Genomic DNA, 20,847 nt, shown 5'->3' on the forward strand with positions numbered 1-20,847 from the left:
GAAGCTTTTTGCAGATGATTGCCTAATTTATTCTACCGTAACCAATGTTCAGGATCAACTCAGCATTAGTCGTTCCGAATGGTGTAAATTATGGGGTATGCATATTAACTACATTAAATCAACATACACACATATGACTAAGAAAGTAAATGTTCTGCCTTTTAACTATTACATCAATGGTAATTTGTTAGTTTGTGCTAACCAGTTTAAATATTTAGGTGTTACAGTTACGCATAATCTGACGTGGCATACGCACATAGAAAATGTGTGCTCGAAGGCGAATCAGAGATTAGGTTTTTAAGGCAAAAACTAGGTCAAGCTTCGCGAGATGTAGAGCTGAAAGCTTAAAGAATTTTCGTTATACCTTTACTTGAATATGCCTCAGTCATCTGGAGCCCTCATCAGAAAGAAATGACTACAAAGTTAGAAAAAGTTCAACGTCGTGCCGCGCGCTTCATATGCTTAAAGTACCGCCGTTTAGATTCCATTACACTGATGTTGCAGTCTTGTGAATTGGAAACACTGGAAGTACGAAGGCAAAAAAATCGTCTGAAAGTGTTTTTTAGAATACTACATGGACATTTAAAAATCAACAAAGATGAGTATGTGCAGCTTCCAGGAAAACGAAACAGTCGTGTTAATCATCAATATGTTTTACGTTCATACTTTGCTCACAGTGATGTGTTCCGCTTTTCCTGCCATGATTGAACTCTGGAACGCGATACCAAGCTTTGTGTCAGATGCCAGTGATGTTAGTGAATTTGAAAAATTGTTAAACATGTATTTTTGTGATTCCACTGCTGCTTGATGTACCTGTATATATGGTCTGCCTGTATTTAAACCCTCCCTGTAAGAACCCTCAGCAGAGGGTTGACAGTATGAATAAATAAATAAATAAATTTGTAAAGGATGTCATTTGTAAAGCTGTGCCTGAAAGCAAAATTTTTCTTGAAGCCATGTTGGTAAGGAGTGAAAAATGAGATCTTTTGAAAAGCTGAATAACGACTGCCATAATTTTCTGAAAGGTATGTGTATAAGGCCAACTGGGCTGCAGTTAATGAGGGATCAAATGTTATTGGACTTCTGCAGTGGAACAACTTTCCCCAACTTCCAGTTGTAAGAAAGCTGTGAATATGAAAGCATCTGCTAGGTGGTTATTCATATGTATGTAATAACACCTCTAAAGACACGGACAAAAGTGAAGGCACATGGATATGTGTTGTTTCTGCAAACGTACAATCAAGGCAACGTGATTTTCCATACGACTTCACCTGTGAGTACGTCTTTAGTGCTGTTCTCGTCTGAATATGCCAGAAAGCACTAATTGTCTTGAAATTTTTGCTTTTATAAGCTAATACTCCTCTCAGATAGGCCAATTCGGTGTTACTTTGAGCTAGTGCTATTTGGAGGCTAGTGCTAGTGCATTAGTGCTATTTGGAGGCTGTCATGCGGATAGCTTTAGTAACATGTCTGGCTTGGTGACAGTGGACAATAAGGCTTCAATTGGAGTTACTTATTGCAGCATCATTTTGTTGACTTGGCTGGAACTTTCCACGAAGGACAATAAGAAAGAACTCCTGTCTCCTTATTGCACTTTGTGGAGAAATTCTAGCACAGTTCACCAAATTGCAGTGCGCGCTAAAGTGCACTCGCCAGTGAGTGCAGTGATTCAGAAATAATACAGGTAAAACTACCTTTTATTGCGATAGCAATTATATGGGTGAAACTGCAACTTATGTTAGATTTCAAATGTTATCAATGTCCCCATGCCATTTTTAATAGAAACTGCTAATACTTGACCACTCTTAGCACTTCACTTTCACATACACGGTGCTTTGCATGAGTGTCGGGTGCAATGCAGTCTTTTCTTGGCTTGTCATGATTGGTTAGACTGTTGTGCAAATACTCTATGACACTCAATTCCATATGAGACCCTTTCATGTGTAGCAGTGTGCTGTCAAAGTGACATTTGCTGCAGCTTCACTGAATTTGCCTGTGTGACTTAGGTGTAACACAGTTTGCAGGTTAAAATGAACAGCGCATAGATCGTTCAGACCATATATGTTGATGGTTAGGCATATATTTTATTTGGCATAGGTGTTGTGCATGAAGCTCTGCACCAATGTGGCATCCATGAAAAACGACTAGACTGGTTGGAGTAAAGCTTCTCTTATCCCCAGAAAAACTAATTATCATGCAAATGTCTTGACATATACAGTTAATGCAAAAAACACAGTTTAGAAAGCGATAATTGTCTGCCTCTATTCTTAGCATACTTGAAATGAAATTAACGTAACTTTTGTTTCAGAAGCTTTTTTGTTATTGTACAATACTTCTGTAAGGTAGCTCCCACTTCTTGCTCTGACATCTTGTTTACTTTCAACTTAAGCACTGTTCTTTTTATTAAGTGGGCTCACATAGCAACTGCATTTTTATACCAAGATATGCAGTTCCCTGGCAGCAGTGCCCTGCAGAATGGCAACAAATTCACAAGCACCTTTCTTATATTGAACCTCTGAACTCTTCTATTGCTGTCTTGTGCATCCCTAGTTAAACAAAATGAGGTTCCCAGAGTAGAGTGCCTCATAATTTTAATGCCAATTCTGGTGCATGCTTTCATGAAAACCATACTCTGGTGTCACACCAAAGTAGTAATTGCAGTAGAAGACAGAAGACGTAGTGGGGTTAGTTGGTTCATGGCTTTCAAAAGGTGAAGTGCCAACAGGGATAGCACACTAAGAAAGAACAAATACAGGACAAGGCACAGACAGGACAAGTAGTAACTGTCTTTCAAAATGAATTTCTTCTTACGTTTGGGTTTTTAATATTGGCTTGATTGGTTTGGGGCTTACTTTAACTCTAAAGTAATTACATTAAGATAATTAGTTTACGATGTAATTAGTGAACTTTCGTTAATTAGTTGATTATGCACAATGTTTTGTGCAAGTAATTTCCACCTCCTAGAGTAGACCACCTCGTGGATTAGATTGTTATCTGTTGTGTGCATCTCATTTTTAATTTGAAAGTGTTTGCCGAAACACCCGGTATATGACTCAAGAAGTTTAGTTAATAATCACTTCACTCTCATTGAGTGTCAAAGTGCTTTTACCTGATTGGCTACTTTGGAAAAATGGATTGATTAATATATGAAATGTTGTTATATTTAAATAATATATTAAAAATGCAGTCCAGTTTTTTGTAAAGGCTCTGCTGCACTTTTGAAGTGGAACTTCAAGCCGTTCAGTGATCAAGGCATCTTGTCATATCTAGTATAAAAGCTTACTGGCACCAGTTTTGGAATAATTGTCCATTTCATTTTCTCAATTTTCTTAAATAATGACAAAAAGGCGGGAGTAGGTTCACATGGGTGAGCAACGTTTAGTGGAGGGCCTGTCTGCCAAAGTGTGCCATGAAATGCATTAATGCCAGGAAAGACAAAACTGCTGGTAGGCTCTTAATTCCTACTTTACATAGATGTGCCTCATGTGCTGATCATTTTCAAATTGCTACTGCAACATGTACAGTAAAGTGATTAAATAAAAAGTTAATAATAGTAAATATTAACTTGCTGTTCATGTCATTCCTCGTGCAAGTATGCCAGTCTCTGGGAATCTTGGTTCGAGGTGAACTTGTATTACAATTTTTAAGACATTGTGCATCTGAATAGTGACACTTGTTGTGAGGGTGTGTGGTAAGAATCTGAGAGGGCTTCTCAAATACAAGCAATAAAAATTTTGAACATCTTTAGAAAGCATTTATTTATCAAATTCTAGCTGTGTATTTATGTGCACATTACGCTATTTAAGACTTAAAACAATTTATGCAGTGATAACTGCAGATGAAGCTTCTGAAAAAGCAGGCATACATGTTTCCTTGTATGCAACAAACTATAGAAGCTGCCTAAAAATGATAGTGTGGCAAGAGGAAATGAAACTCGGTCAATGTCGTGAATCATCTCATCCTATAGTTTTACTAATTAACGTTGGTCCTAAAGACGCATGTCAAAGAGCAAATGTTAGTTATAGTCAGAGTTAATCCTGACTGCACTGATCAAGCTATTTAGAGCTCAAATAACACTTCTGGCTTTTGTGCCCATTCGAAAAGAACTCTCCATTTACCAGTGTCATACATGAAGAATCGCGTATGCATGCTGGGCCATGAACAATGTAACGATTCTATTCCAGTTCTTTTCCTTTGCACGATTTGTCAGTGGTCCTAGTGCCACTCCTCTTGTATAATCACCACAATTGGCTGGATTTGAGCAGTGAATGATAACAAAGGATTAGAGTCAAGGTGAAGGAATCGCTACATTACCATATACTGACCCTGGTTTTTCACATTTCGATGTGTTATTTGCTGTGAGCATGTGGATGAGATATTGTGCATGCTGTTTGAGCTGTTGTGCTTGCATGCCACTTCCTTTTTTTACTTTATGTGGTGGTAACTATGTTCACTCTGCTTGATCAAATGCTATAGCGATCACCAGGGCCCCAATCATCGCACTTGGCATACCGGCACCGCTACATCCCACACACGTCTGGTCTACCAACTTCCTGTCACCACCAGACAGACAGGCCCAGTCGTCATTCAATTCAGCCATCTCCACCAACCACCAAGCAGTGCCACTTGGTGCCTCCAGTGAAAGGCTTGCCAAAGGGACCATCGGGGTCTGGTGAGCTTAATTGCTTGCCTTTTGTCGCTCTGCTTGCCTTTTGCCATTCTCAGTGAACCAATGAAATGCAAGAAAATGGACATTTTGTAGCAATTTCAGTCAAACATTTAAAGGCATCAGCAGATTTTAAGAAAGGGTTCGTTGTGAAATGTCACTGGTGAGCCATGTACATAAACAGAAATGTGTGGTGGTTGCTGCAGCACTATCATATTCCCATTGTCATCTCTGTGCAACCTAAAAATATTTTAAAATGGTTTATGCAAATGTGCATATTGATTTCTTGTTTTTGTTTTTATTTGATTGGGCATGCTGTATATTTTTGCATTTCTGTGATTTCACTTACCCATATCTGTGGCGGTGGTGGCAATACTGAAAAACTGCATACATGTGAATCAATATGAACAGCAACTGCCCTGCTGTTCTGCATGAACTACACTACTTTTCCTTTATTCAGCTTTTCTTTATATATGTATATATGTATGTATATGTATGTGTGTATATGTGTATATATATATGTGTATATATATGTGTGTATATGTGTATATATATATGTGTATATATATATGTGTATATGTGTATATATATATGTGTATATATGTATATATACGTATGTATATACACACATGGAGTCTTCAGGTAATTGCCCCGCAGGGGCGTCTGCGTCAGCAGGCGTCTGGTGTGCTGCGACACCACGTACCCGAGCACACGAGGGTCGGAACCTCCCGCGTGTAGCCGTGCGCGGCTTAGCCGTGTCTGGGGAAAAGGGGATCCTGGGGGTTGAGCCGAAGCTGGGTGTTTGGACCTTTAAGGCCGCCGGCGGAGGCAACACACCTCTTCGGCCTCGGCTTCACATAGACGGCACCTCCAGACTGACCCACCTGGTGGAAATTGGCAGTCGCCATTTCCTGTCCTCCTCTCCAATCTTCGTCTTTCTCTCCCACTTTTCCATCTTTCCTGCCTTCTACTCATTTCCTGAACTTCCTTTTCCTGGCGGCCAGGGGTTAACCTTGTGTAATATATCCAGTCTCGGGTATATATATTTTAGGTTATAGTGGGAACGTACCGCTGGCGTACGCAGAATAGAATTTTTCTAATCCTGTGACGTCCCCAGGTTGGGCACCGAGGTGGGCTGCGGGCATTCCTGCCGAACACATTAATCCTATATATGGCTTCAAATTTCCCCCCACTCCCTGATCGCTCCCTGTAGAGGGGGCGCACCGATGAAACTTTCAACTTTCTCTTGAAACCGAAAGAAATATTTCCAAAATACCACGTAATACATAGTCAACATGAAACCAAGACAGTCCGTACAATATCCTCATTTGTGGTTGCAAAATGTCTGACAGAAGCAGTCGGCTCTGGTTACAAAGTAACTAAGATGGGAAGCGGCGACCTACTTCTGGAAGTACGTGACAAGCTTCAATACAGAAAACTGACTAAACTTGTTGCATTTGGTGACATTCCTGTCTCTGTGGGCCCCCACCGGTCAACGAACACTGTGCGTGGTGTCATTTCCGATGACGACCTCCTTGAACTCAGTGAAAGCGAGCTGTTGGATGGATGGCAAGACCAAAACGTTGTAAAGGTGCAACGAATTAAGTTAAGACGCGATGACAAGGAAATCCCAACAAAGCATGTAATAATAACGTTCGGAACAAGTGAACTGCCTGATTCGATAGAGACCGGATATTGTAAACTTCGGGTACGACCATACATCCCCAATCCGCGCTGATGCTTCAAGTGTCAGCGTTTTGGGCATGGATCTCAGAGCTGCCGAGGGCGTGCTACTTGTGCAAAATGTTCATCTAAAGACCACACATCAGATAACTGTTCTTCCGCAACCCACTGCGCTAACTGTGACGGAGACCACCCCGCCTATTCGCGATCGTGCCCGTCATGGAAGAAAGAAAAACAAATAATCGAACTGAAGGTCAAACTAAACATTTATTTTCCAGAAGTGCGCAAGCGTTTTTCTGTCCACCACCAATCGAATCCGTCCTACAGTGATGTGAGGCGCCGGGGGGCAGCGCCACATCCTCTGGCGGCCGCGCAAGTCACACGGAGTGTGACGGCGGTTACGCCATCAGCCCCCCTTGCGGGAGCAGCTACTGCTCTTCCGCCCCCTACCACGAAGGGCCAGCAGACCTCCAAGCCTGCTGGTCCCAGGGCCACTGCTCGTGCAGACAGGCCCGAAAAACTCCCGAGAGTGCCCGCTGAGCGGGCGTCATCCAGCGCCTCTGAAGAGGTGATGGATGTAACGAAAACTTCTGACGCTGAAAGAACGGCGTTGCTCCCTGGAGCGCGCCAACAAAAAGGAAATACCCCGCATCAAGGGGCCAACCTAATATCTCTTGACACACACCATAAAAAACTTCCAATATGGCCACACAGGTAATGCATTGGAATGTGAGAGGTCTAATACATAATCTTGATGACATTAAGGAACTCCTTCGCAAGTTTAATCCAAGGCTGCTGTGTGTGCAAGAGACACACCTCAATCCTTCACATACTAACTTTCTGAAACAGTATGCCATTTACCGCAAAGATCGCAGTGACGCTCTCGCCTCGTCAGGCGGTGTTGCTGTTATAGTTGATAAGGGTATCGCCTGCCAACATTTACATCTGCAAACGCCCCTTGAGGCAGTGGCAATCAGAACCGTGCTATTTGATAAGTTAGTAACAATTAGCTCTCTGTACATCCCTCCTTGCCATCAACTTTCCACAACAGAATTCCAGACTTTTATCGCAGAACTCCCCGAACCTTCCATTGTAGTAGGGGATTTAAACGCACATAACACCCTCTGGGGAGATTCTCGTGATACAAGAGGGCGCTTATTAGAAAAGTTCCTTTTATCCTCCAATGCATGCTTACTAAACAAAAGAGAACCCACATTCTACAGCGTGGCGAACAAAACGTTCTCATCCATTGACTTAAGTATAACATCAAGTACACTAGTTCCATACCTGGATTGGGACGTGATCAAAAATCCATATGGGAGTGACCATTTCCCTATTCTCTTAAAATTAACAAAAGGCGATAAGTGTTCCCCACATCTGCCACGTTGGAAGGTCGACTATGCTGACTGGAAACGATACACAGAGCTGACACATTTGAGCTGGGATGACATCTGTACCCTCTCAATTGATGATAGAGTATCATATTTGACGGCATTTATAACTGATGCTGCATCAATATGTATCCCTCAAACGAATGGATCACCCTCTAAACGGCGTATTCCTTGGTGGAATGAGCAGTGTAAGGAAGCCCGCAAAAATCAAAATAAGGCTTGGAGTCGCCTTCGCGACTGCCCAACTACCGAGAACTTGATAAGCTTCAAGAAAATAAAATCAGAAGGTAGAAGAACGCGCTGCCTTGCCAAAAGGGAAAGCTGGCAAAAATACCTCTCTAGTATTAATTCTTATACAGACGAGGGAAAAGCCTGGAACAGGGTAAACAAAATAAAAGGCCGCGAAACTCATCCTCTACCATTGGTAAATACACAAGGAGACACACTCATTGACCAAGCCGACTCTCTAGGGGTACATTTTGAAAGGATTTCTAGCTCATCCCACTATTCAGACACATTTCTAAGATACCGGCAACAAGCGGAACGACTGCCTCTGGGTCGGAAAGGAAATAGCAACCAATCTTACAACCGCCCATTTAGCATGGCGGAATTTCAGGCTGCGCTGAATGGCTGTATCAAGTCCGCTCCAGGAAGTGACAGAATATTGTATATAATGATCAAACACCTACACCCAGAAACATACAAAACACTACTGTCACTCTTCAACTCTGTGTTTTCCACTGGTTACATTCCATCCGCCTGGAAGGAAGCAATAATTATTCCAATACTAAAAGATGGCAAGGACCCAACTTCAGTCAACAGCTATAGGTCTATAGCATTGACAAGTTGTCTATGTAAACTCTTTGAAAAAATGGTTAACCGGCGTCTCCTTCATTTTCTTGAAAGTAACAAACTATTAGATCCCCTACAGTGTGGTTTCAGGGAAGGTAGATCCACAACTGATCACCTTGTCCGCATCGAGACGAATATTCGCGATGCTTTTGTGCATAAGCAGTTCTTTTTGTCAGTATTTATTGACATGGAGAAGGCTTACGACACCACGTGGCGGTTCGGAATTCTCCGTGACCTGGCCGAAATGGGAGTCCGAGGTAATTTGCTGAATGTCATCCAATGTTGCCTGTCTAACCGCACGTTCCGCGTCAGAGTTGGTAATGTGCTATCTCGTCTATTTACACAGGAAACAGGTGTATCACAAGGTGGCGTGCTTAGCTGCACTCTATTCGTTATAAAAATGAACTCACTTTACACTATCATACCACGTACGATGTTTTATTCTGTGTATGTAGATGACGTACAAATAGGTTTTAAATCATCTAGTCTTTCCATCTGTGAGCGACATGTACAGCTTGGACTAAACAAATTGTCAATGTGGGCAGACGAGAATGGGTTTAAATTAAACCCGCAAAAAAGTATGTGTGTTCTCTTCTCGAACAAGAGAGGTATATTTCCTGAACCCGCTATTTACCTTAATCGACAACAGCTCCCAGTGAGCCATGAACATAAATTTTTAGGCCTCATATTAGACACTAAGTTAACATTTATCCCCCACTTGAAATATCTGAAGGCGAAGTGCATGAAGACAATGAATCTTCTGAAGCTCTTGTCCCGTACATCCTGGGGAACTGACAGAAGATGCCTTTTGAGCATATATAAAAGTTTGATAAGGTCACGCCTTGACTATGGTGCTATAGTGTGTAACTCCGCTACGCCTAGTGCCTTGAAGATGTTAGATTCGATTCACCACTTGGGTATCGGTCTTGCTACAGGTGCCTTCAGGACTAGTCCTGTAGAGAGCCTGTACGTTGAATCCAACGAATGGTCTCTTAATCTACACAGAGCATATTTATCTTTCTCTTATGCCTTGAAAGTTAAATCAGATATTCAGCATCCATGTCATTTTGCAATTAGCGAGTTGTCCACTGCCAGGCTATTCCGTAACCGCCCAGCCATCAGGCCTCCTCTATCCCTCCGAGTGGAAGCACTGTCAGAAGAAACAGGCATCCCTTTTCTAGAAAATATCCCAATGGCTCCTACTCGGTTCCCACCGCCTTGGGAGTGGCAAACTATCCAATGTGACATCTCTTTCTTAGAAATATCGAAACGAGCACCTGAGGCTCACATACAATCACATTTTCTTGAACTAAAAGAGAAGTATTCCTGTGCTGAATTTTACACGGATGCTTCGAAATCTGCTGATGGTGTTGCTTACGCAGCTCTTGGACCATCATTTTCAATATCTGGGACACTAAACCCATACACAAGCATCTTTACAGCGGAAGCATACGCTATACTCTCGGCTATTAAACACATCAGGCTCACAAACATCGCTAAGGCTGTTCTCTTCACAGACTCATTAAGTGTCGTGAAAGCACTAATTAGTTTACAAAAACATAAGAATTCCGTTTTGAATGAGCTGTATAATTTATTGTGCGCCCTATATATGTGCAATCAAGTGATTGTCATATGCTGAGTACCCGGTCACAAAGGTATAAAAGGGAATGAAGTAGCTGACGAAAGCGCTACATCAGTAACCTTTAGCGACAGAGATAGAAATATTCCGATCCCTACCACAGACCTAAAGCCTTTTCTACGCCGCAAATTAAGGAATTATTGGCAAGGCAAGTGGGATACACAAGTAATGAATAAGCTTCACATAATAAAACCAAAACTGGGGAACTGGATAAGTGGGAAAACAGCACGTTACAAGGAAGTACTTCTTTGCCGTTTAAGGATAGGCCACACATACGGTACCCACTCTCATCTCTTGACTGGGGGCGATCCTCCAACTTGTTTTAAGTGCGGCAATAGTCTCACAGTCTTCCATGTTCTTATTCAGTGCCCTGCAATAGAAACAGACAGAAAAAAGTTTTTCCCTGCTGCATATCGCGAGAATTTACCCCTTCACCCTGCATTTTTTCTTAGCGATGAACCGCTTTTTATTCTGCAAACAGTCTTAGGGTTTTTAGCCGAAACGGACACCCTGAAAATCATCTGGCCAGGCAACTCTTAGCACACGACTAACAGCCTAGCATTCAAGGGCTCTCTTGAAACTCTCTTGTCAGTGTTAAGTTTTATTGCATCATGTTTTAACGGAAGTCCATTGCCATAGCCCATATCACATCCTAGTCATCGTCATTATTTTAGCACCTAGGTATTCTACTCCACTTACAGCGGAAGTTTTTAGACCCTTTTACAGCCATATCTCATCTACCATGATGAGTTCATTGTGCACGTCATCCACAACACATTGTCAACATTACCACCTGTCATGGCGCTCTTTGGCCAAACCTGGCCCTTGCGCCATTAAACACCACACATCATCTTCAGGTTATTGCATTCTGTCATGGAGTTATATCCATTGCAGATAACTATACAGTCTGCTAAGTCTACTGACAATTACATTTATATACTGATATCAGTATCCTTACAGTTTGAGCATAAAACCAGAATCGCATTAGAATAACTCACTGACAGCTTTACTGATGCCGACAGTACACTTATCTGCAGCTGGGTCACTGCTCAGATTTTTTTGCCATTATCAGAGGCATAAAGCTGTCATTCACAGAAATTGTGCCACCAACGTCATGCACTAGTGCACTGTTGCATGTAGTACACCTTTCTCTGAAATAGAAGACTGGTGTGATCACTTTGACTAAGTTCTAAAACCACATCTTCTCGTGAATTGCATGCTTTGGGGATGCTTGCTTTTTTCGTTATTGTCCAAGGCATGGCTCGATCTGAGTTGTGCCTCTCTGATGGTGCATCAAGTATGAAGGCCCTTCTGGGTTTGCATTTCTGCACAATGCCACACAGTGGCAGAACTGCTGTCTTTCATATACACCTCATCAACTTGCATCTGTGAACTTCCTTTGGCTGCATGTGTCAGTGTATATATCCTTTTCCATCAGTTCAACGTTCACATATGCACATACTCTGGTGCTTGGATTTTTTCTCTTCTTCTTTTTCTTTATCCAATACACGAACATGCACCTCCATATATATAAATTTCTAAAATTTGGTGAAATGGTGAACCTGATGAATGTTGTGTGGGCCACTTAATCTAACAGTGTAGTGCAGGAAAATGTAGTATAATACAGTACAAATTATTTAGTGGGGGGATTTTTCTTGTTTTGAAACACATGGCTGGGTAGACAATATGGTGTGGCCTGAGCTCTTGTGCACCATTTAACGAAGGGCTCAGTAATACATAATTAGAATCGGTGCAGCAGTCAGTCACTGTGTCTTTGATTATTTTACCCCTTAGTGCCAGTAAAAGCAGTTACTTAGGAAAGATTGCACTTTATAGTAAAATTTAGATTGTTTGCTTGTCTTGTTGCAGCTAAGCAACCTCTGAAGTGGGGACGAAAAGTCGCACTTGGGCAGACAATTTTTAACAGAAACTGCCAAGGACAAGTCTTTCTCTTCCATTGAGCACTTGGTATAAGAGGGGAGAGAAGGCTGCTGTGTACTGATAGGATTGGAAGGAAGCCAGGCTTATCTCATGTCGAATGCAAATAAGCACAAATTGAAGAAAGATGAAAGGGCCAGTTTTGTTATGGGTATCAATATGCAGAGGTGCATATAAAAAATTAAAGGGTCTCCTAAGATCTCTCTCAAGAGGTGAACGGCGAAAGCTTACTCTTCCTCCTCTTATCATTCGTCTCATTAGTATTTTTAGTCATTGTAGTCGTTACAATTCATTGTTAGACATGTTGGTCATATCATAGTTATTAGTAGTCATTACAAGTCATTTCAGTCATTACTGTTTGCTACAAGTTGTCGTTAGTATATTGGTCATTCCATGGTCATTACAAGTTGTTTGTCATTGTTAGTCATTGCTGCTCACTAGTAAGCATATTTAGTCATTTGTAAGCAATTGTGGTCATTACAAGCCATTGTTAGACATATTGGTCATTTCATAGTCATTAGTAGTCATTTTAGTCAGTACTACTCATTACTAGACATTTTTTATAATTTATAATCAATTGTGCTTATTACAAGCCATCGTTTGACATATAATCAGGCCATTTTGGAGTCATTAGTAGTCACTATTAGTCAATACTAGTCATTATAAACCTCAACTAATTTCTATTATAATGTTATCATTAACTGTCACTATCAATCATTTTTCATTCTTTAATCTGTCTTTAATCTGTCTTCATATGGTGTGATGACGCTTCGGCGGTCACTCTGGCGGTCAGGTCTGCTGAAACAAACTTCACCATGAGCCTAGAAAGGCTTTTGTCTTAATAAATGTGAGGTGTGTGACCCACGCCAAGTGTTCTTTTTCTTTTTAGCCTCCCGCCTTCCATCAACCTGTATTGATGGGGAAATAAATTTATCATGTATTGCTTTTGATAACAGTCATGTCAGCCACATCACTAAGCTGACTAGTGCATGTGTCACTTGTTTGTACTAATACCATAAACAACCAGCCTGCAGTTTCAATGACGTAAGCTGACTTTCCTCACCACTGTGCTGCACTTGGTAACCATTTGAAACTGGTCATAGTCTACCTATACCAACTCACCCGATCTTCTATTTTGCTTCAGTATATATTGAATTAGTGATTGTTCTTGCACTCGAGTAATTGAGGCTTCATACAGGTTGACAGCTCCTTATTAAAACAAAACGAGCAATATACAAGATTTTCAATAACCTGTTAAGTTGTGACAGGCATCTTTTACACAGGATCAAGGCTTATACAGAGTAGATACTGTCATATATGTGCTGCATCCAAACACAGGATTTGACTATGCAGATTGCCATGGAGGTGCGCGAAGGAAAATGCCAACGAAATCTCGTAATAGAGGACACGGTGCATCTCGGTCTGCAAGGAAGGCACGACGTCCTGCCAAGAAGGCTTCCTTTGATCTAGGCACCTTCAAACTTCCTGTCGACCTCAGTGGATGGGCAGAGTCCTTCACCGTAGGTGTTACTTGTGACTCCAATGATGACTCGGATGATGATCTGATTGTCTGCAGGGATGCTGAAGATCGGCACTATGGTGAGAACTGACCAGATATTTATGGTCTAAAAGATGTATCTTATTTTAATGCAAAGCCTTTTTTTTTTTTGCAAACGTTCTCGGACATCTGTGGCCATGGCTGCTAGATGCTGCTGTCGTGCCGAATAGTTCATACTTAAAACAATTGAATTACATGCCCGATGGTGGGATCAAACCTCGATCCCCCTGCTCAATGCTTCTAACCATTAGCACATAATCGCATGTATACTTTTATCGTACCGATGCCAACTTGCTGTTTGAAACAATCACTGTGTGTCTCATTGAGTAGCACGAGAATGTGAGAGCACATGCTTACGTGCCAGTTTCCTTTATGCCAGACTCGGGAACGAAATGGGCAAATTTATAGCATTTAAAAACTTCAGGAAAACTTTCCTTCACATAGACTCCAAGATGTGTGTTGGATCTGAATAATCATTTATTGTTTTCTCTGTTAATGTTTTCTCGCTGCTATGAGGTTGCCAAAGTAGAGAACTCTGCGAACCTCATGTCTGGTCTTTACTTCACGACCAGACATTTCGTCAAGCTCTTGACTTCACGTCAGGAAAGCTTCGCTTCACATAGATTTCAAGATGTGGGTTGGATATGGATAATCTTTTAAGGTCTTTATTTTTTTCCAGCTTCCTGCTTATAATTTTTTTGGTAAGGAAACTGCTATCTTGGTCATCTGCTTATTATTTCATGTGAGATCTAACTGTCGTACTACAACTTGTTTGCAGAGGAAAAATGTAACTTCTATTCACAATGCCTCTGCTGTCACTTTAAAAAAGGATAAGCAAGACAACAATAATGCATTGTGCAGGTACGCTGATGTTCCCGCCTGACTCGGAGAATGAGTTCACAGACTGCAATGAGGATGAAGCAAAACAGCATGGTGAGAATGGACCAATTGTGTTAAGAGCTGAAAGTCAGAACATTTTTTCTTGTTTAATCTTTTCTGTAACTTTCTGCATTTACAAATGTTGGGGGAAAAAAAGCTGCTTCTTTGTCATCCACTTCCCATTTTGCATGAGCACTATTTGCTAGTGACATATTTGGAGAGGAATAACAAATTCATTCACAGTTAACAGAAATTCATTCACAGAAATTCAGTTCCTTGTGATATCAGTTCAGAACAGATGTGCAAGCGACAAGAACGTGTTGTGCAGATACATTGATGCTCCTTCCTGCGTGACACAAGATTACTTTGTAGCACTACTAGCTTTCAGTGATTTATTTACTTAAAATTGCCTCAATGAGCCTGTATTCGTTTACAGGATGTTTGGCATGTATATATGTGTGTATATATATATATACTGGGTGTCCCAGCTATCATGCACCAAAATTTAAACATCTGCAAATGCCATGTAACTGGACAGAACCAAAGTAAGGTTGCCTGCCATCACTTGGAGATACTCAGATTTTTTTTTGCTTTCTGCTTAATGACATAATTAGTCTTAATTAATCAACTTCTCAGATATCATAATTAGATGAAAAGTCTCACTGAGAGAATTGTAGGGCAACATGAAAAACTCCCAATACAGCTTTCTGTTGCTGAATACGTGCTACATAAGTTTTTCTGAGCATAAAAGAAGCCCTCGAATACGCGTAAAGTTAAGTGGCGAGTCCTCCAGCAATTCTGCATGTATTGAGCAACCAAAAACTGTGTGGGGAACATGGTTATAATGGCACGTTTTGAGGACTGGACACAGAAAGAATGCACACAGGACAGATCGGCGCGTGTCCTGTGTGCATTATTTCTTCGTCTTGTCCTCAAAACACGCCATTATAGCCATGTTCCGTCACGCCAGCAACCAACTAGCCCCTTTAAGTCTGTTAATCGCTGTATCGGGAGTTTTTCATGTTGCCACTATTAATCTAATTACAATATTTGGGAAGTTGATTGATTAAAACAAGTTACGTAATTAGGTGGAATGAAGAAAAGTAAGCATCACTTACAGCATGTACATAGAGGAACCGAAAGAATGACGAAGACAAGTGCTTGTCTTCGTCATTCTTTCAGTCCCTCTGTCTATGTACACGCTGTAAGTGATGTTTACCAACTAGCTCGTACCCAAACCCTGCTTCAGAAAAAAATTGGAGGCTTAACCTTAGCGTATCCTTAGCGTTTGGAGGCATCTTGACCGCATACACGCCCGGCGCAAAGACGCTGGCGCGGTTGCGGGCACAGAGACTGACGCGACGGCGGGCGGGCGCCGCTTCATCCCTGGCGTGACGTCACATATCACGTGATGCAGCGATGGTGGCGCCGCCGCCGCCGCGTCGCGCGCGAGGGCGCGAACCGAAGCGTGGAGGCCTCCGCCGGGCGACGTCCGATGGCGCGATATAAGGCCCCATCTGCAGCCGGTGTGACGTCATCATGTGACGTCATGTCACGTGACCTACTTGAAGGTCACTTGAAGGTCAATGGTGGCCACCGCCGGAAGGCGACCGACGGCGCGATATGAGGCCCCATCTGCAGCCTGTACGACGTCATCACGTGACGTCAAGTCACGTGACCCCACTTCAGGGTCAATGGTGGCCACCGCCGGGCGTCGCGCGAAGGCCCGAAACCTACGTTAATATGCTTCGCATAAAAGTAATCTGAGTATCGCCAATTGACAGCAAACTACATTACCTTGGTTCTATCCAGCTACATGGCATTTGCACATTCTTAAATTTTGGTGCACGATAGTTTGGACATGCCGCATAAATAGATATATATGTATAAATTTTCTAACCAGCAAACACCACTCCTTCAAGAAAAAAGGGTCAATCTTCTTAGGCAGTGCAATAAAGATGTCTTATTTTCTTTCTGCAACACATTATTAGCAGCGGTGCAGATTAGTGTATGTAAGGAAGCCACTCATTCCTTAATAATTCATCATCATCATCAGCCTGGTTACGCCCACTGAAGGGCAAAGGCCTTTCCCATACTTCTCCAACTTCTAAGGGCTTATTATTATTATTACTTCTAAGAGCTGATTATTAGGGCTGCCTGCCCTAATAATTAGTATCAGCTAAATAAAATTCATTACTTTAGAGCGCTGTTTGCAGCTGTGCAATTGAAGCCAGTCGGTGTTAAAGGAATGTCCTAATTTAAAGACCTTGTGCCTAGAGTTACTGTATACGGCTCCTTTCATACAATAACCTTACTTGAGCCTAGCACGAGTTTTGAGATACTTGTCCTCAAAGTCTTCACAAAATGCGATGGTATTCTGTAGTTTAGTCCTGCATTGCACAAAAAAAAAGCTTTGTGATAAAATAAGTGGAAGGCCAGTACATCTGTCAATTTTTTGTAAGGGTATGTTGAAACGGGTGTGTGCAGTGCTTACTCTGTGTTGCCAATTTTAGCCTTCAACACTGCTGTTTCAGTTCACACTGATATGCCAGCCCCTACTATAAAATCGTTGTGCCTTGTGAAACATACATATTTGTTTTTGCAGAAAAAATCAGTTGCTCTAAACGTAAGCGAACTGTTTCATCCACTAAATAGATAAGCCCCACAGGGGTGTCTGCTTCAGCAGGCGTTTGGTGCGTTTTTACATCACGTACCCGAGCATATGAGGGTTAGACCCTCCCGTGGGTAGCCATGCACGACTTAGCTGTGTCTGGGGAATGGGGGATTCTGGGGGTTGAGCCAATGCCAGTTGTTTGGACCTTTAAGGCACCCAGTCGGAGGCAATGCACCTCTTTGGCCTTTGCTCCACATAGATGACACCTCCAGACTGACTCATCTGGAGAAAGTTGGCAGTCGCCTTTTCGTGTCCTCCTCTCCAATCTTCGTCGTTCTCTTACTTTCAATTTTTTCTGTTTTCTAGTCACTTCGGTTTACTTCCGATTTTTCGGGCGGTTAACCAGTCTTGGTTGTGCTGTATTTGGTTATAGCAGTGACGTACAGATGGCTTCGGCAGGGCTTCCCTTGCAGAAATTCCTGTCACATCCCCGCATTGGTGCTTCTTCGATGGTGGTTGGCATCGCTGCTGAAAACCCCATGTCTACTTATGGACAGCTGTTTCCCTGATCGCCTTCAGAATTAATGAGGGTGCATCAAAGATGTTTTTCAATTTTTTGGCAACCAAACACGAAACTTTCCACAATTTCATGTCATACACTCTGATAAGGCTTATAAGACGGTAAGAATAATCTCACCCTTCTTTGTATCGAAATCCCTGACTGAAGTTTTTGGTCCAGGTTACGAAGTATTGAAAATGGCAAGTGGTGATGTGCTTCTGGAGCTCTGCAATCTTAAACAATATGAAAAACTGCCCAATCTAGTGTCATTTGGGGATGTCCCAGTAACAGCAACCCCGCACCGTACAATTAATGCCACCGTCGGCATTTTCTCAGATGGTGATTTGTTGGAGCTGACTGAGGCTGCAGTGAGCAGAATGTTATCAACGTTAAACTAATCAAGATGAGTTGTGACAGCAAAGAAATCCAGACTAACCTCCTGGTGCTTACTTTCGGATCAAGTGTTTCACCTGGGTCCATTGAGGCCGTGTAGATCAAACTTTGTGCGATGCCATACCTACCAAATCCTCTCGGATGTTTCCAATGCCAGCGATTCGGCCACAGTTCACAGAACTGTTGAGGCCGCCAAACTTGTGCGAAATGCAGTGATCATGAACACACCTCTAAATCTTGTGAAAACTCTCTTCACTGTGTGAACTATGATGGTAAGCACGCTGCCTACTCACGGTCCTGCCCGTGCTGGAAAAAAACAACGGAAATTGTCACAGTTAAAGTAAAACAAAACATTTCATTTAAAGAGGCACGAAGCCAGGTGTTCTACCTGCCAAAAATCTGCTTTGCCCAAGTGGTGCATCAGGAGGCTGTGCCGCAATGGCTCCTGATGGCTGTCTGGCACACACACAGCGAGTTGGCCGTGATGCCATCTGCCCCCTCGGCGGTTGCAGTAGTGCTGCTCTGCCATCCAAGAAGGGCCCATCAACCTCCAAGGTCTTAACTTTTGATGCGATGCTTTTAAGGCAAACACATCACTCAAAGAGCGCATGTCCAGTGCCTACGTAAGATGCCATGGACACAACACCAAATGTGAGAGTGCAGCCAGCACCTAAGAAGCGCTGTGATTCTATTGACTGATCAAAAAAAAAAATGCATTATGGTGCCCGGGAAGGGCTCCATTAGCTGATTTTGCAACCTTGAGCACACAGCAGAAACACGCACGGTTCAAAATGGATGCACAGAGTTTACAGTGGAATGTGAGAGCACGTCTACATAATCTCACAATATTGAAGAACTCCTTAATAAATATAATCCAAAGGTGCTGTGTTTTTAGTAAACACATCTAAAACCCACACAAACTTCCTCGGACAACATGCCGTTTTCTGTAAAGGCATTGACAATGCTGTTGCCTCGTCCAGAGGTGTAGCAATAATTGTAAAATAATTTTGTTGCTTGCCAGAATCTCTCTTCAGACACCACTCGAGCCGGTTTCCAAGCGATGCTTTTCAATAAGTTGGTAACCATCTGTTGTATTTAAACTTGGCAAAATAAAAGTTTACATGCCAATTGACCAGTTCCCAGAACCATAAATTGTTGCTGCTGATTTTAATGCTCACTGCACATTGTGGGGAGACTCCAGGTGTGATGCCAGGGGCTGACTTATAGAAAACTTTCTCGTAACCTCTGGTGCGTGCCTCTTTAATAAAAAAGGGCCTGCCTATTACAACATGCAACACGATTAATATTTTTCCATAGATTTAATAAGTGGCACTGCAGCCCTTTTTTCTAACATAGAATACAATTTCGTGAAGAATACATTTGGGAGTGACCACTTTCTTGTTATGCTGAATTTAATATAGCAACATCACAGTCCACCGCAAGCCCCCCATTGGAAAATACTGTCGGCTGACTGGAAAAGATTTAAAGGTTCAACCTACTTAACACGAGATTTTAATAACAATTGTAGTATTAATGACAGAGTACCATATTTTAACTTTTATTCTCAATGTATCAGACATGACAACAGTAAGGAGGGGAAGCTGGAAGATGTTTTTCCCTAGCATAAGATATTACACAAAGGAGTCCAAAGTATGGAATGGCCTTAGAAGGCTAAAGGGGCAGGAAACCCATCCATTAACCCTAGTCATTGAACAAGAAAACAGCTTGGAAGACCAGGCCAACGCTTTTAGTGAACACTTCGAGCATGGGTCTAGCTTGATCCAGTATTCCAAATCATTTCTTAAACAATTAGCTGAACGGAAGGCACTTTAGTATCACCGAGTTAAGAGCTCCTTCAATATGTGTAAGAGCTCTGCCCTGGGAGCCGAGAGACCAAGGCGGCGGTCAGACCTGCAATGCAGCAGAGGGTGCCAAGAATCTCTGGACCTGGACAGGCTGCCAATGGAAACTGACCCTTGCAACCTCTAACACCTGAACTCTTGAGTGAGGCTAACTTAGCAGGACTCTATAAGGAACTATTGGGCATTGTTTGGGATATCATGGGCTTTAGTGAGGTTAGAAAAACTGGTGAGGCTTATATGGTGCTGACTAATGGCCACGTTACTGACTACGTTACTTACTAATGGCCACGTTACGGACTGGGAGTCCTTGACTAATGGCCAAGGACTCCCAGATAGGAAGTTATATGGGGTAGGATAGGACATAGCGGGCAACATTGACGAATTCTACAGCATTAATGAGAGCGTAGCAGTAGTCATAATAAAAATTGGAGGACGCTTAAGCTTCGCCTTCAAGAGTCGAACGCAATAGCGTTATCGCATCCTGTTCGCAGCGCCTACTCAAACACGCTGCGCCAGCCAAACGTCGCGATCGGCAGAGATAGCCGGGCCCCGACGCGCCATGAAGGCGGTCGCGGTCATGGGGCGAGTGGCGCGCCACGTATCGGGGCAGCGCCGTACATTGTGAGGAGGGGGTCTTCTGTGTTTGCCGCAAGATGGCTCTGCGTGTGCACAGAGCGCAGAGAAATTCAGCGAAAACGTACTTCGCTACTCGTGAAACTGCGACTTCTGTAAGTTACATGGTCATAATTACTGATATACACCGCAGTATAACTTTCTACGGCACGTTTCTAAGGCAACACCGCATTCGCTAGA

The 20,847-nt window shown here is 42.5% G+C and overlaps 1 protein-coding gene and 1 long non-coding RNA gene across 8 annotated transcripts in view; one reads left to right on the forward strand and one right to left on the reverse strand.

The window, feature by feature from the left end:
• LOC135902909 (uncharacterized) overlaps window positions 1–10,601 on the reverse strand; it is a 34,501-nt gene extending 23,900 nt beyond the window's left edge. The window contains exon 1 of the long non-coding RNA XR_010564643.2: window positions 10,517–10,601. This is a non-coding gene — a long non-coding RNA (uncharacterized lncRNA). The remainder of the gene's footprint in view (window positions 1–10,516) is intronic.
• Window positions 1–20,847, forward strand: part of LOC135902907 (uncharacterized) — a 47,473-nt gene that overhangs the window by 8,300 nt on the left and 18,326 nt on the right. For all 7 annotated transcript variants that reach the window (XM_065433235.2, XM_065433234.2, XM_065433240.2 and 4 more), the window contains 3 exons: window positions 4,477–4,672; window positions 13,523–13,768; window positions 14,589–14,660. In XM_065433235.2, the coding sequence (XP_065289307.1) occupies window positions 4,477–4,672; window positions 13,523–13,768; window positions 14,589–14,660 (514 nt within the window). The remainder of the gene's footprint in view (window positions 1–4,476; window positions 4,673–13,522; window positions 13,769–14,588; window positions 14,661–20,847) is intronic.

Source organism: Dermacentor albipictus, chromosome 1 (genome assembly GCF_038994185.2).
Source record: "Dermacentor albipictus isolate Rhodes 1998 colony chromosome 1, USDA_Dalb.pri_finalv2, whole genome shotgun sequence".
Lineage (NCBI taxonomy): Eukaryota > Metazoa > Arthropoda > Arachnida > Ixodida > Ixodidae > Dermacentor > Dermacentor albipictus.